Source organism: Orcinus orca, chromosome 6 (assembly GCF_937001465.1).
Source record: "Orcinus orca chromosome 6, mOrcOrc1.1, whole genome shotgun sequence".
In the NCBI taxonomy this organism is placed as follows: Eukaryota; Metazoa; Chordata; class Mammalia; order Artiodactyla; family Delphinidae; genus Orcinus; species Orcinus orca.
Window position 1 is genome coordinate 108575479 of NC_064564.1, and position 17347 is coordinate 108592825.

The 17347-nt window shown below is 37.9% G+C and overlaps 1 protein-coding gene across 3 annotated transcripts in view; it reads right to left on the bottom strand.

The window, feature by feature from the left end:
- Positions 1–1299: 1299 nt before the first annotated feature.
- RC3H2 (ring finger and CCCH-type domains 2) overlaps positions 1300–17347 on the bottom strand; it is a 59641-nt gene continuing 43593 nt past the window's right edge. For 2 of the 3 annotated variants that reach the window (XM_012532878.3, XM_033427246.2), the window contains 7 exons: positions 16899–17112; positions 16574–16658; positions 15916–15997; positions 15685–15819; positions 15324–15431; positions 15078–15226; positions 5438–14456 (listed from right to left, as the gene is read on the bottom strand). In XM_012532878.3, coding sequence (XP_012388332.1) covers positions 14261–14456; positions 15078–15226; positions 15324–15431; positions 15685–15819; positions 15916–15997; positions 16574–16658; positions 16899–17112 — 969 coding nt within the window. In that variant the 3' untranslated portion in view covers positions 5438–14260. Of the gene's footprint in view, positions 2168–5437; positions 14457–15077; positions 15227–15323; positions 15432–15684; positions 15820–15915; positions 15998–16573; positions 16659–16898; positions 17113–17347 lie in introns of those variants that run through there. The other variant, XM_049711432.1, reaches the window with a different exon arrangement.

Consider the following 17347-nt stretch of genomic DNA (forward strand, 5'->3'; position numbering starts at 1 on the left):
ACTTTAAATTTAAGGCTGCAATCCTCATGGGGGTCCTCAGAGCTGCTCAACAATCGTAGTTGCCCTGGGCAGGCTACTCCCCGACTCTCTAAGTGAAGCAGTTCACATCTCTTCTCTCAAATGTTCAACACCCTTTCCCCTCTCCTCGCCTACCTTATGACCGCAATTCTTATTTCACATGAAAAACAGAAGCAATCAAAAGACACTTGCACCTTCAAAATGTACAACAACCCCCTGCATCTGTACCTGTTAAATGAATCACCAGTGCAGCGGATCCGGCTCCTCCAGCCTAGTAAGGAAGTCTGCTCCTGCAGTTACCTTCTCTCTCTCTCCCCTGCATATTCAGGCTTTCTTTCTAATACTTTCTATTTTCTTTCTAAAATTTTCCTAGTTTTCATTTCTAAAAGAAAATCCTCTCAGATACCATTTTCCACTGTTCAGATTGTTTAAAAAAAAAAAGTCTGTGGGGAATACATGGCTGGTGAAAGTATAAGTTGATACAACTCTTATGGATGGCAATTGAGAAATATCTATCAGTATTGCAAAAACATGCCTTTAATCCAGCAATTCCACTCCTGGAAGTTTATCCTATAGATATACTTGCATGAATGTATTGTTTAAAAATAAAGGAACATGGAGAACATTATGTATTAGTTTCCTGCCTTTTGCAATAAAAAATAGGAATAATATTTTCTTACGTGTGCATGAAGAATTGAAGAATATACAAGAAATAATAAATTCAGATGGGAATCAGGAGTGAAAGGGAGACATTTTATACATAATGTTTTATGTGTAATTTTTAATCATGTGAAAGTATTATCTATTATGTTCCAAAAGTTAACAATTTTTTTAGAGTCAACCCTCACGTTTCTCCTTCACCATGCCTCTCCAGCCCCATCTCATTTCTCTGATCTCCTTTACAGACAGATCTAATAGATCTGCTCTATTCCCTCCTCATCCTACTTCAATTAGGTTTTTGTTCCCACCAGTCCACTGAAACCACACCTATGAAGGCAGTGACTTCCTAGTTGCCAAATCCTCAGTAAAGTCTCGGTTCTGCTTGAATTGAACCACTCAGCAGCATTTGACAGTTAATCACTCCTCCTTCTGGAAACTCTTTCTTCTCTTGGTTTTCAGAAGGATACCTTCTCCTAGTTTCTCCAGCTTTGTTGATACCCTCATTAACTGCTCTGCTTCTGACCTCTAAATAACGGAATGCCCCAGGTTCAAACTTTTGACACCTTCTTTGTGTATACTCGTTCTATATATACTGTCAAAGAATACCATGGAGGCAGTTAATTATATGCAAACAAATTTACTCATAGGAAGGAGAGAATCAATAGGTGACTGTCAAGGAGGGTTTAAAAAATGGATTCATAAAAGACGGGGGAAATGTGGGATGTCAGGAAACCATGAGTCTTGTCTGCTTTTCTAGAAGGAAACTGACAAGCTAGAATTTTCCAAAGCAGTCAGTCTAGGCAGTCTGCCCTGGAGCTGGCTGGCTCAAGGCATCGATGAAAACAATGTTAGCTATTTATAGATTCTCCAGAAAACTTAAGTAGAAGTACACAGGACAGGTTGTCTCTGTATATTGTAAAAGAGAGAGAGAGAGAGAGAGAGAGACACGGAATCTAAGACCAAGATGGAAACCAGTCTTTTATAACCTAACCTTAGAAGTTATGCCCAATCACTTCAGTTGTATTATTTTCATTAGAAATGAGCCAGTGAGTCCAGCCCACACTCAAGGGAAAGGAATTACACAAGAACATGAATACCATACCAAGAGGCTCAGGGGCCCATCCTATGAACTACCTACCACAGAAGCTCTCTTTAGGGGGACTGAAGGCCAGTTAAGTATGGAGACATATTTAGGTTGATAATATTTGAGGATTTTTTTTTTTTTTTTTAGGCTGCGTTGGGTCTTCGTTGCTGCGTGTGGGCTTTTCTCTAGTTGTGGTGTGCGGGCTTCTCATTGCGGTGGCTTCTCTTGTTGCGGAGCACGGGCTCTAGGCGCACGGGCTTCAGCAGTTGTGGTGCGCAGGCTCAGTAGTTGTGGCTCGCAGGCTTAGTTGCTCCACAGCATGTGGGATCTTCCCAGACCAGGGATCAAACCCATGTCCCCTGCATTGGCAGGCGGATTCTTAACCACTGAGCCACCAGGGAAGTCCTGAGGATTTTGAAGTTAGGTAACATAATTAAAAGCCAGAAAGGAAAAGATAGCTATCACTGTAAATTACACAGCTTAAAGAGTTGAGGGGACAGAAAACAGGAATAAACAAAAGGTGAAAAGTAAGAGAAAGAGGAGAAAACTAATAAAATGCAAGTCTAAATGTAAATTTACAGTTTTAAGATTCATTTTCATTGGTCTCTTTTAATATATTCATTCTCCTAGTTGTGTATTATAGAGGGATTATCCAGTGGTATCCTTGCTGGGAGTGTAGTTTGCATCTGTCAGGAAAATGACTGTGTACATGAGGTAGTTAACAGTATTCATCAGGACCACTCCATTTATCTTACCAATATCTGGGGATGATGTGGATAGTGAAGTTTCCTTTTAATGAGAGTACCATGTGTAATTTATAGTTTGTCAGGTATTTTACCTGTAATGTAAGGTTTTTGTTTATCCATAGAGAGTATTGAAGGTATTCCCCAGTGGGAAAACCAAAATAAGCTGTTAAAGCATTTGCCTTTTATCAAGGGAAAATCTTGATCCAACCAGAAGATTTACAAACTATTATTAAACATATTTAAAGTTTTGAAGTAACTGAATGAAATTTATATAGAAATGCTTAAATGCCTCGAAGCTGGGTTCCAAGGCTTGCTCTACCCTTATAGTTTTTCCAGATCATAATAATTAGAGATAAAACAAGATTTGGTCCTCCACTGAGTTGCCCAGATAAAATTTTTTCCACCAATATTTTTGTAAATTTAGAACAGATTTGTCCCTGCCACTTGGATTATTTTTGTTATGAAAGTATTAAAGGTCTAAAGATGGTTTTGGATGACATCAACCAGTATGAGGATTGTTTGAAATAACCGGTCTTTCTCTTTCCCTCCCTCCCTGTCAGCATGGGGCCAGTTTGTGGCAATTGAATACATCTTTCTTATTTAGAAATTAAACAACTTTTAGACAGCAATTAGATTAAACTTCTTTTTGTATTAATGAATATAAAACCAGTAAGGGCTACTTCCTTATATAATGCTTTAAAATTTTTTTTTAATTGGTATCTTTAGTGTAGGCTTTAATTTTGTAAATTGAAATTTACTTTAGATGTTGGATTGTCTTTAAGAAGCAATTACATTTCTTTTAAAGGTTTTGATTGAAAGCATCTGAGAAAATCAGAAAACCTTTGCTTTCATAGCTTTAGTAACAATATTCTTAGTAACAATATTTTTCTTTAAATAGCCCACACACTTAACAATGTAAGAGGCAAATTTTTTCTTTTTTAGAAATATTTCGGTTTCTCTTATTTACATATACATTTTTAATCTCTGTAAGCCAATCAGAATGGAGCTTCATTAAATTTTGAGACCTTATAATAACAAATATAACCTGTATTCTGATTAATATGGTGGATTACACTGGTTGATCTTCAAGTGTTAAACCAACCTTACATTACTGAGATAAACCCTATTTGGACATGATGTATTATAATTTATATGTATATAACTATCTGGATTTGCTAACACTTTAAGGATTTTTGCATCTATGTTCACAAGGGATACTGAGCTGTAATTTTTTTGTAAAGTTATTGTCACGTTTTGATGCCAGGGTTTTATTCATCTAATAAAACTAGTTAGGAAGTTCCCTCCTCCTCCATTTTCTGAAGGCGCTTCTGTGAAACTGAGGTTATTTTGTCCTTAAATGTTTAATAGAATTCACCTGTGAAACCATCGTGAGGCCTGGAGTTTTCTTTGTGGGAAGCTTTTCATAATGAATTTCACTTGTTTAGTAGATACAAAGCTATGGCAGGCAGCTTCTAAAATGGTCCCTGTGCCAATAAATAGTCTCTCAGCTCTCAATTCACCCTTCTTGCTTTGCAATAATGGACTGAATTCCTTTAAGCATCTCTCCTTTGCTGTGAGCACAATGATAAGCTTCCTCACTAGAGGGCACTGGAGGAGGAGAGACTGTGGTCAGTGGTGTGGCTGTAAGGACATGCAGTGGGTTCTTCCCCAAGCCACAGGCCCAGCACATGTGGTTCCTTGATGATCTTGCAACCTCTGTCTGGACTAGCGATAATTTTCCTGTGACCCTCTCAACATGGAAATCAGTGTCCTGAAGGCCTCCTGTCTGCACTGGCGCCAGTTCCCTCCACAGGCTCCTCTGCAGCTCGCCTGTGTTCTAGACTTGCTTTCTGCTTGCCAGCAACCAGTCCCAGCCTGGTAAACCAGCAAACTTCTCTGCTGCCCAGTGGGCTGAACTTCACCTTCTCCAATGAGGTCTGCACCCCAGTCTTGATAAGAGGCCCCTTTCCAAGTCTGTCCTTCCTTAGTTACTCTCCCTAAGCCATAGGATACCATATGGGATTTCCTTTAATCTTACAGTCGCTCATCTACTAAATTTTAATAATTCTTTTGTGTCAAACATTCCCTCTATGGTTTTTATCTCCTGATGGGGGATAAAGAAGTCACTAGGTCCAGTCCACACTCAGGTGAGAGGCTTATGCCAGGACATGAATACCAGGCAGGGGTCTTTGGGAGCTCTATCGGTCCGAGTGGGGTCTGGACCTAGTGACTTGCTTCTAAGTGACAAAACCGATGGGATATTGTTTCCAAGGTTAGGCTATAAAAGATTGTGACTTTATTGCGTGCTGCCTCTCTCTTGTGCAGGCGTGAATGCAACCTGGACCCCACCCCCTGCTTGGTCCCAGGTTCTTCCTACTTGCTGCTTGGATGAGCCAAGCTAGCATATTGACTGTAAGCTGCCCTACAGAGAGGGTCAAGTGGCAGAAAACTTAGGGCAACCTTCAGCCAATGAAAACCTGAGGCCGTCATTCCAACAGTTCAGGAGGAACTGAATCCTGCCAATAATAAGGGGAGTGAGCTTGGAAGCACACCCTTCACCAGGAGAGCCACGAGATGACTACAGAGCCAGCTAACGCCTAGGTTGTGAGAGACCCAGAGGAGAGGACTCCTCTAAGTCACATGCAGATGCCTGACCTACAGAAAGTGTGAAACAATGTTATTGCTTTAAGCTACTAAACTGAGGGTACTTTGTTATGTGATAATAGGTAACTAATACAAGAGTTATTCCAATTTTCCTTTTCATCCTGTATCTGTTTTGGTAAATTGTATTTTGAAGGAATTTGTCCATTTTTAAGTTAAGACCATATAGTTGAATTTATCCATTTCCTTCAGAGGTTGACCCAGTACACTAATTTATCTGCTCAAAAAATACTTCAGAAACAAAAAACAATGTCCACACAAAGACATGTACACAAATGTTCATAGCAGCTTTATTTGTTAATAGTCAAAAAATCTAAACAACCCAAATGTTCTTCAATGGGTGAATGTTTAAACAAAATGTGCTATGTCCATACCATGGTATACTACTCAGCAATAAAAAGGAATGAACTACTAATACATGCAACAATTTGGATGGATCTCAAGGGAATTATGCTGAGTAAAAAAAAGCCGATCTCAAAAGGTTACAGTCTGCATAATTTCACTTATATAACATTCACATAATGACAAAATTACAGAGATGGAGAAGAAATCAGTGGTTGCTAGGGGCCAGGGATAGGAAGATGGGGGTAAGGGAGGGGAATGGACATGAATATAAAGGGGTAGCACAAGGGATCATTGAGGTGATGGAACAATTATTATCTTTTTTTTCAGTTCTGTTATCTTGAGAGTTGTAGTGGTTCCACAAATCTACATGTGATAAAAACTGAATAGAACTACACACACACACACAAATGAATGCATATGAAAGCAAGTGAAATCTGAGTAAGTTCTGTAGATTGTTACTAATGTCAATTTCCTGGTTTTGATATTATAGTAATGTAAGATACTACCATTGGCAGAACTGTATGAGGGTACATGGGTCCTCTCTGTATTATTTTTGCAAATTCCTGTGAATCTATAATTATTTCAGAATATAAAGTAAAACAAAACAGAACAAAAACAACTTCAGTTGATCTCATCCAGTCTCTTGGGTTAAAACATCTATTTTAAATAGCACTCCCCAGACCCTCCACCCCCATTACTCTGCATCTAATTTTCACTGAGTTGACTTTTGAGTAAAGACCTGAAGAATGTGAGAGATCTAGTGATGAAGATTCTTACAGGGGTTGGGAAGCTTCCTACCCTTACAGAACAGCAAGGGTAAAGGCCCTATGATGGGAACATGCCTGGCTGGCCTGGTGAAGATCTCAGTGGCCAGTGCAGCTGGAGCATAGTGAACAAAGTATCAAAGAAAAGACTTTGGCTTTCACCCTGAGTGAGATGAGAAGCATTTGGAGGGTTCTGAGCACAAGAGTGAAGTGATCAAACTGACATTATAAGAGGATCTCTGTAGCTGCTGTGGTGAGAATAAACTGAAGGGAGGCAAGGGCAGCAGCAGGGAGAACAGGAAGCCATCACAGTTCAGGTGAAAGATAATTGTGGCTTGGACCTCAGTGGTGAAGTGGTAAAATTCTGAATTTTTTTTTTTGCGGTACGCGGGCCTCTCACTGCTGTGGCCTCTCCCGTTGCGGAGCACAGGCTCCAGACGCGTAGGCTAAGCGGCCGTGGCTCACGCACCTAGCCGCTCCGCGGCATATGGGATCCTCCTGGACCGGGGCACGAACCCGTGTCCCCTGCATCGGCAGGCAGACTCTCAACCACTGCGCCACCAGGGAAGCCCTTAATATTTATTTTGAAGGCAGAGCTGACAGGACTTGCTGCTGTACTAGGAAGAGTAGTCAAGGGGGAAATAACTGAAACGGGGAAGACTGGAGGTACACTTTGCGGATTCAGATTTGGACATGTTACGTCTGAAATGTTTGAGATCCAAATGAAGATGTTCGGCAGACTGCCCTATCTAAAACTGCCCACAGTACTTAGAACTACAATGTAAGTTTCATGAAGTTAGGGACTAATTCACTACTGTATCTCTAATGCCCAGTACAAAGTAGATTCTCAAAAGTATATTTGTTGAGTGAGTCTCTCTAAACTACCTAGGCCTGAACATTTGATGATGGATGTTATTGAATGCACCTGGGCTAAGACAGGCCCCAAACCCATTTTCATTCTTTATGGCAGTGGTTCCCAAACTTTTCTGCACATTGGCAGCACCTGGGGAGCTTCAAATGCACTGATGCCTTGATCCCACCTCCTGAGAGTGTGTTTTAATTGGTCTGGGGTGTGATCTGGGCTTTGGGATTTTTTTAAAAGCTCCCTAGGTGATTGCCATGTGCAGGTAAGTTTGGAACCACTGCATTACTGAGTTTTCAATTATAAAAAATCTTTGTTAAAGTGCACGATCATTACTCCAATAGGTGTCAATTATAAAGAAAATAAAAATCTTCCTGGGATTTCATTTCCTTCAGTTAAGTTTCCTCTCCTTTGCCTGGATCAACTATCCATGGTTCCTCCTCTTCTTCCTGATCTCAATGATCATGCCAGGGCTTATATAAGATCACCCGTTTCACAAATATCGGTCTGTTTTCAGTAACGAGGTCTGGGATTCTAAGCCAAATTTAATCCATGATAATGTGGAGATGTCTGGTAGGCTTCCTCTACAACAAATCCTGTCAATTGCGCTCTCCTACTTTTCAAATCCATCTCTTCCTCCATCCTCTCTTTGGCCATGCCCTAAACACTTCTTACCTAGATTGTTGGCCTGGTCTCCCTGCTGGTCAATCTCCAGCTTCACCTCAGACTATTACCAAAGTGATCTTCTAAAAACCCAAATCAATCAGATCATCTAACTTCCAAGACTCCCTAACAGTCTCTTTAGTATTTAGTGTCCTTCATAAAGGTCCCTATTTACCTCATCTAGCTATGTGATCTGATCTCAATGATCAGATCACATAGCTAGATGAGGTAAATAGGACAAATTGGACAAATTTGGACAAATTCTCTAAGGTCTCTGCCTCAGTCTTCTCATCTGTAAAATGGTGACAATAATGGTTCTAGATGATAATATACCTACAGCACTTACAACTGTGTCTGGAACATATTAAGTGCTGTTAAGAGTTAGTTAAGCTATTCTTCAAACACTCCTTCCACTGTAACACTTATGGCTAAAATAGGTTCCAACCATCACCATCACCATCACCATCACCATCACCATCTTTGGAAGGTAGAATAAGACTTGAATCAGAAATCTGACTCTATTTACTTTCTAGTTACAAGGTCTTGGGCAAGTTACGTAACATCTCAAATACAAAACAGGGATCATAATATTTATAATGAAGGGCTGTTAGGATACAGAGTGGGTTGTTGTGAAGTTACAGTAGGTTCTCAGGTGTTTTCTCCCCTTAGCTCTGCTTGGTGAAATATTATTCAGCCTACAAAGAAATGCCCTTCTTTGAGGTCATTTCTCAAAGAAGCAGTTCCTCTGGCTCACTATCACTACCATCCACTCCATAATTTCCCTTTTGGAGTTTCCATATACCTTATACAAGAACATAGCTCACTGAGCTGGTTATTCAGATTTGTCTTTCCCATTTCTCACCCTGAGAGCTTCTAGAGAGAGGGCTTGTTGTTTCACTGACCTTCAACCCTAATGACCAGCACAGACAGGGGCTTAAAATTCATCAGTTGAGTGAATGAGTAAAACTACTCAAGGCCCAGTGAAAATGGTGTCTAGAATCACTCAGGCCATTTTCTGTTACATTCTGAGGTTCCACAGAACAGTCTTCATACTTCTGTAATATATTGCTTCATATTCGTTATTTATCTATTTGTCCTATTTTCTCCATTAGACTGTGAACTGCTAGTATTATCTACACCCTCATCTCCCATACAGAAAGTACTCTATATTGAATGAACAAAGTGATTGATTGAATTGAGGACTATTTCAACCTCCCTGGCCTATTCATTTCTTTCAGATCCTTCCCAGTGATGAATGCATGAGGCAAGGTGATTGTTTAAATCTTAAGGAGTAACCTGGTAGCTTAGTTAAACCAAAAAATTTACCAAGGAAGTCAAGATAACTAAAATGCACTATAAACTTAATATTGACACTAAACAAACAACTTTTAAGGTGGACAAATAATTTTATTTTGTGCATGCAAATACATGTCAAGTACTGCAAACTTTTTCCATCAATTTTCTCTCAAACACTGAAAATCATGATGCTCTATTCTGTGAACAGCCAAAGCTAATATCTCTTCACTTCAGTGCTACAGCAAAAACACACAGAATTCACTCTTTGCTATTCACTATCATCACAACCCTCATTGTTCCATCTCTGCCCTCCCCCCATATACAGGCCTTATGAATCCTAGCCTTCCCCCATTTAATCCTATTCCTATAGCACAAAGGGAAACATTACAATTTGGAAATTCAAATTGAAATAAATGGAATAGAATTTATTCCCATATATATTCCCCATTTCATTGTACAGAATTATTTTAAATTATAGTTTTAAATAGAAGCTGAGTATATGCCTTAAAAATGAGCATTAAATCCATCTTAGAGATGGTGCCTGCTTTTTACATGATGGGTGTACACCATCTTTAATTTCATTTACATTTCAATCGAACAATAGATTTGCAAAGAAAATGTCTAATACAGACGTAAAAATATTCACACTAGAGCTTCACAATCGGTTGTACAATTGACAAACAGGCCTCTTTTCCCAAACTTTCCAGCTAAGCAAATTTATAAAATGTAATCAATGCAACAAGAAAAACATTTCTCTTTCACTTCCAGGGAAAAGAATATGCAATAAACAGTATAAATGCAGACAGCAGTTGCTGCAAGCTAACCACGATACTCCCAAGTGGCTGTACAGTGGATATGTGCAGTACAAATAAAAGCCACATGTGTTGTATCACAACTACAGTATAATTGTTTGCCCAGCTACGAGAATGCATGCACTTCCATGCCTTGGGTTATAAAGTGAGGCCTAATTCTTGACAGATTGATGGAATATATGCAAATGACCTTGGCTTGTGGCAGTACTAAGTGCAGCCAGTGTCTGTGTTCCACTGGTTTAAGGATATTTAAATTTTTTTATTTAAAAAAAGAAAAAAAAAACTGCCAATTTCAGACTTGGGGGAATAACTGCTCTTGGAGTAAAAACAGGACTCCACTCAAATGTGGGGTGTTCTGATTGGTGGCCTTGACTCCTTGTATTCCCTTGCCAGCAAAGGGATACAAAGAAACCACTACTATAAAGGAGTAACTAGCAAATTTATTCAATTTACCCAGAAAATGAGATACTCCTTGAGCATGTTCATTTGTGTTCTGCTTGCAGAAGGGGTTCTTATGTAGAAGGAGTTACAGTAAGTGATCCCATTAACACTCTTCATTCACTAAAACACAGGGAAAGTTCTTCCAGGAAACTAATACATAGTTGCAATGCAACTTTCCCCTTGAATGATTAGTCACCAATACTGGTGACAGTCTGCTCCGAAAATGATTCTAGAAGCTAGGGAAGAAATATTCAAAGTCGAAATCACATGCTGAATCTGATCATTACAAACGCCACCCCTGTTAACAAGATAACATGGGCTTTAACATCTAAAATGCAAAAGCAAGCTAGATGGTTTTTAAAACAATGTTTTCAAATGTTTAAATGATCCCATTTTTAATTCCTACAAATCACTGTGCATCTGGTAATTTTCTCAAGGCAGCATGTAAAACTGGGATGTGCTTTATAAACTTAGAATCAACTTGAAACTTGAGTGAAAGTGACCAGATCCATACAAATGGAAAATTTCAGTTCTAGTATAGGTTTCTTTTACTATCCTCTTGTGAGAGTCAACAGTTACTAGGAAAAACATCAGTGCCACTGACCCACTGAAGTACCTTCTCTTGAAAATTACGATGCACAACTTTCATGCCTGACGCTGGTTTACTAGATGGTATTGAAAGTAAGTCATGGCAGGAAAGGCAAAGGAATCTGCTTTGTTCAGTTACCAACTAGATGACATACTTAAGTAACTTTCCCAGGATTCCTAAGATGAAATGAGACCACAAAGAAAGAACTACTGATGCTACATCACAGTATCTGAATGAGGCACATGGTCTTCAGAATGGGACTAGAAATTTTTAAAAACACAAGAAGTCAGAACAAAACCAAAACCTCACCATTTTCCCACTTTCCAGACCTCGGATTACTTTTTCCTTATGAGACCATACACCACATATGCAGTTTAGTTGACAACATTACAAACTTCCTCTCCTATTGCTTTATATCCTTTGATTTCAAAAATATGTGCATCACAACATGTTGGTAAACGGTCAAATGACAGGGAATGCCCCCTATTTTAAAAAGTCACATTCTAGGTCCGATTTGTAATTTTTTCCTCTATGATATCATTAGGTACCTTTCCATAAGAAGGATCAGATAAACTGCTCTTCCTTCTCAAATGGCAGAGAACCAATGTCTTTGTTTCACATCCAACACACCATAAGAAAGAGAAGATGATTACTACATAAAGGATGCAATACCGAAAAATCCCAACATGGAAACAATTCCTATGTTGTTAGTGAGGAAGAGAGTAAGTTTTTAAGAACAGGGAGTTACTGTTTTATGGGATCACCTGCTGCAAGACAAGCATTATTTTAATATAAATGTTCTGAGACATACCAATAAGTTGGCAGGTATATACATACACTGATGCAAATGTAATTTCACTGGACAAGTAGGCAAACACCTAAGCAGTTTATCCCAACCCCCTCCAGCAGAGCACAACCAAGTTTCAAAACTTCAATTTTAAAATTAAAAAGATAAGGTTAAATACACAAGATCAATTTATGTAGTATATATTCACCCTCAGAACGTGCTGAAGATGTTTTGCGTAGTTCTGTTGCACAGAGGGTTCTTTCCCTGAGGGCACATAAGGAGCTCTCAAACTGTTAATAGGTCTCTATTTTGTAACAAAATAGCAATTTTAAAATCTTAAAAAAAAATACATTACCTTCAACATGGAAGATCTCACTATTTAAATATCCATGAAATAGACATACTGGTTTGCATATCCTTTTGGAAATACAAACAGCAAATAAAGTACATTGGAAGCATTTCAAATGTAATAAGCGCATATTTATAGAAAGGTTCTGATATAAATTATATAACAATCACGTTCCTGTAATATCCTAGGCTAATTTATAATGTCGGAAATAAGTTAATGTAACATGGTTTAAAACTCTTGTTCCTATTCATTTCAGGTTACAGAGTGAAATAAATAAAATGTCCTTGTAGGGATGGGGGCACTGGCCATGGCAAAAAGGTACAGTACTAACCAAGGAAACTAAGTCAAGGCTACTGTGCTGTTATGCTACAAACAAACATCTTCATACATTTGAGTATTAAATAAATGTGTAAGATCTTCCATACTGACACCAGAATATCAAAACTACCCCTTTGTTTCTCAGGTATATTTACAACTTATCAGTCACCTTATGAGCATGTTCATTAAGACAGGTATCAAACACCAGTTATTTACTCATTCTGATCAAGAAATTTCAGGGAAATGTCAACCCTCCCGCCCCTGGAAATGTGCACAAAACTTTTTATCAAAATCTTATCTGATACAATGCTGTGGTTTTGTAAAACAACTAAATAGCTCAGACGACCAATAACATGATCCTGTTTAAGCATCTTGCTAGCAGGAAAAGCCCTTACATACAGTACACCTGGTGAAAGATCAGCTTGGCTTAAAATATTCCAGTACAATTTTTAGAGTAAACAACTTCACAGAAGTTAATTAAAAATAATAGTAAAAGTCAAACTAATCTTAAAGAAATGGGGGGAAAAACAAAGACACAAACTACAGGTAAGATCACCCAGAAGGAATGCCCAGCTTTTGTTTTCAAATGTTGACTGAAATTTAGGTTTCAATAAAATACCTCCCACAAATCTGGAGCCTGGCTGGTTGAACATACTGCATACTTTCAGATGCCAAGTCAAAACACTTTTCAGTCACATTTTAGCAGGGCAGAAATTATTCATGTTTTTAAGTATGAATAAAGGTTAGCCAATGTTCTATTATTACATGGTTCATAGTCTTATCAACCTAACAGTCAGAAAAACAAGGAAAATTAAACCCCAACATGAAGTAACAATAAACAATATTTAACCAAGATAATGCAATGAACATCCAAATTAATTAGTTTAAATTAAAAACCCAGCAATACCATCTTGTTAGTCAGTGCAAACACTACATACAGGGTTTTCTCAAGAAAGCTGAAAGCACCTGATTCTTTTGCCAAGTCATCAGATTCATAATGTACAGGCTTAAATCTGCATTTTAAAAAACTGCCATTACATTAGTGCATAATTTATCAAAATTGTAAAAACGATTCTGCATAACTTAGGAGAATTTAATATCTAGTACATCAGCTGAAAGACTTAGGCACTTGGTTATATATTTAATTACTTACTTCAACAAGTAGCCTGTGTATAAATATTAACAAAGCAGAAACTATTTTTGAAAAATGGAAAATTGAAAAAAATTTAAATGCTACAGATAAAAGCACTGCACCACACTCCTACATATAATGCAGTAAAGAAAGCTAGTATATAACCCTGTAAAATTCTATGGTAAGAACATCTAACTCCACTCTTCAAAATTTAAAAAAAAAAAAAAAAAAGAAAAAAAAATCCATGCAAAGTCCCATGAAAAAGATAAATAAAGCAGCTGGAATGAGATGGAAATTTCTCTCAGTGAAACATAAAATAGAAATAAATAAGTTAATTAAGTCTACTTTCACTAGATGTATCATTGTAGGATCCTGCTAGTTTAATAACTGAGTTGTTAATTTTCTATAGAAGCCATTTAAAATAGGAAATGGCTCAGTTACTGCACCGGATTGCTACAAACTCATAAAAAGCTGCTTGAAGCTTAAGTTAAATGTCCAAATTCCAATCACTTCTGGAAAGTGAACGTGTTACCCTAGTAAAGTAAATTTTCTTTTTTTTCATAATGCTAATGCAAGAGGGCTTGAAGTATCAAAGAGTCCACAGGAAATGGATGCCCCCAGTAATATCTTTTTTTTAAAAAAAATATACATTATATAATATATATTATATATATAAAAAGCTAGTGTAAATGCTTCCATGGTATGGTCACAGATTTGAAAGATGAACCTCTTTTCAGCTGTTAACCATCTTCCCATTTGCAACAGGTTTCAAAAAGTCGTTTTTATCTTCAGACATAACATGAGTTTTCAGAATGAGGTTGCCAACACTGACAGATGTGGCAAGAGGGAGGCAACTCGCATTGCTAATGGCCACTGGGAGTGGCTGACTAAAGCAAGAAGTTACCGGCAGAATTGTTTTTTGCTCCTCCCTGGGAGAGAATAAATGACATTGAAAACAAATTAGCTTTAAGTGAAAACTTTTAAGAGTAACCATACATGCTGAATAAAAGTTGTAACACACTTGAAGAGCCCCTAGCAAAGGCATGTGTTTTTCACTAAAAAGTATCGGAGGTCACTAAAAAAGTCCCATTTTCCAAAAATTATAATAAAAAATTAGAACACTGGTTAATTCAAGGCCAACAAACTATCAAGTTCAAGATTAGCCCATATTTTTGGCAGTAATTATATACTAAAGGCCAAAAATATCTTAGCAAGATTTTTAAAAAGGGAAACCCTTCATTTAGGTTTTAGTTCTCCATTTTGCAGTCTTGATGTTTGGCTATCAGTTAGAGGAAGTATAACCTGATGCTACAGCAAAAAAATAAACTTTTATCCCAACAAAAAGCAAGTTTTAGGCTACTAAAATGGACCACTTGGTTAGTTAAAACTTAGTTCTCCTCTCCGAAAAATCCAGACTGACCAAATCATTGCCTTATTACGTAAGGTCTTCCCCTCATAGGATAAAACCAAAAATGAATTTAACAATGCATCTATTTCTTTTTCTTCATGCCCTATGCCCACTGGTTATGAATTTTATGTCTAACACTCACAGAATCACATGGTCTTCATCTAAACTCTGTCTCTTCTGCTCCAGGGGCTCCTTTTGGTGTTGTTGGACTGGATGCCCATTTTCTACTGCTGTTCCATTCAGTAACTGATCATTTTGAGAACTGATACCAAGCTGTATGTCCAGGATCTCCTATGAAAATAAAATGTTAATCCTTCAGTATGAAAGTATTCTGTACTTTAATTCCCAATGGAGTAAAGCCTCCTAGATGTGTGACTGCAGTACTTACTTCAATCTGTTCACCTTGTCCATCAGGTTCATCAGTATCAAGTGCTGAAAGCTCTAACTCTATATCCCTATCAGGCTTAGTATCAGCTGCATCTTCTGTATAATCACTCTGTAATTAAGAAAAATGGTGATTTCATATCTGTGGAAACTGGGGCTTCCCTTTTAAATTAAAATGGGAGTCCCAATGATTGATCTAAAAAAAGAAATCTGGGACTACAATTTTATTTCTACCCTTAAGTTTTAAAAGCAATCATCCACCAGAAAAAGCCAAATTTTGCACTAAGTAATGGCATAAAATAACATGCAACAGCAGCAAACAGCAAATATATTGGGCATGAAGCTGAGAGGTTCAGTTTCCTTACCTCTCCATTTCTCAGTTCAATTTCCTTGCTTAGAAGATTTAAGGTAAGGTGACGGCCTTCGTCCAGGGAATTCCACTTCTGTTGCATGGCCAGAGCATTGGCCTCCCTCTGAAGAAGCAACGAGTTACTCTTGGCCTAGAGGAAAAAAAAAGTAAAGTCAGCTTCCATCCATAACTTTTAAATGTCATTCTATTTTTTAAAAAATTCAAAGCTGAGTGACACAGAGCCTACCTGCTGAAGTTCAATGCTCAAAAGGTCTCCAGTACTGGAATGCTTTCTATGACCAGATAAATCAGTAACAATGAATCTGTCCCTTTAAAGAAAAATATGTTCACTGTTATAAAAGTGAAATAAATGAAGCAACTAAAGCAGTAATGACTATATAACGACTATATACTATATATATATATATATATATATATATTTTTTTTTAATTTATTTATTTTTGGTTGCGTTGGGCCTTCATTGCTGCGCGCAGGCTTTCTCTAGTTGTGGTGAGCGGGGGCTACTCTTTGTTGCAGTGCGCGGGCTTCTCATTGTGGTGGCTTCTCTTGTTGCGGAGCATGGGCTCTAGGCAGGTGGGCTTCAGTAGTTGTGGCACGCAGGCTTAGTTGCTCCGCGGCATGTGGGATCTTCCCAGACCAGGGCTCAAACCCGTGTCCCCTGCACTGGCAGGAAGATTCTTAACCACTGCGCCACCAGGGAAGTCCTATATATATGTTTTACATAACAGATCAACCCTGAAAGATTCAGTCATTATTCCAAATGTAAAATTTTTTCCAGAAATTTGTTATATAGCTAAAACTAGCAAAGCACAGCTCATGAATAACTGGGAGCAGGATCTGTACTCTGAGAATAGAGAATCCCAAAGAATTAAGCATAACGTTACCGTTCAATATAATGTGCTGATGACGTAGCTTCATTACCATATGAACTCCATCTTGAATCAACAGCATTGACATAAGGGACATAATCTATAGAAACGTAGAAAGAAACAATGATCAGAAAAGTGAAAAATCAAATATAGATGTGAATGTATACTTTTCCAAAAAATCCATATTTTATCCAACTAGCCATGTTCTCCTGGCTAAGCCATTTAATTCTGAGTTTACTGTGGCTGTTAAACGGAGAGAAATGTTCTGTATCTAACAGAGTGAGGATTAAAAAGCACAGTGCTAGAACATATCAGGTGAAGTATTAGTTAAATGGATCACCTGATACGCTGATAGGTTTAGTCGCACTTCCTTGGGAAGCAGTGGCCTGGACAGGATCCGTGGTATGGTAACCTGTACGGGAAGATCTAGAAATTGCACCCCATTTTGAGATGATAGGTCCATCACTAAAAGGAATTATTGGATCTTCTTCTTTTGTCCTTCTCTGAGTTTCAAATAAATGCACTCTTCTCTTAACATCTCCACTGTCCAGGTCCTGCATAAATAAAAGAAAATCAATAAAAAGATTGTTGGCAATTACTTCAGCTAATAATACAAGTACATGCTTTCAAAAGACATTAAATTAAGTTTTCTGGTAAATTTAACATTAGCTGTATATCTCAATGATAACCCAACATCTACTTTAAAACACTCAACTATGCCCAAATAATTTAAACATTAAGTGCAATTTATTTCAGGCTTACCTAAATGTAACTCTGCTGCTTACAGAT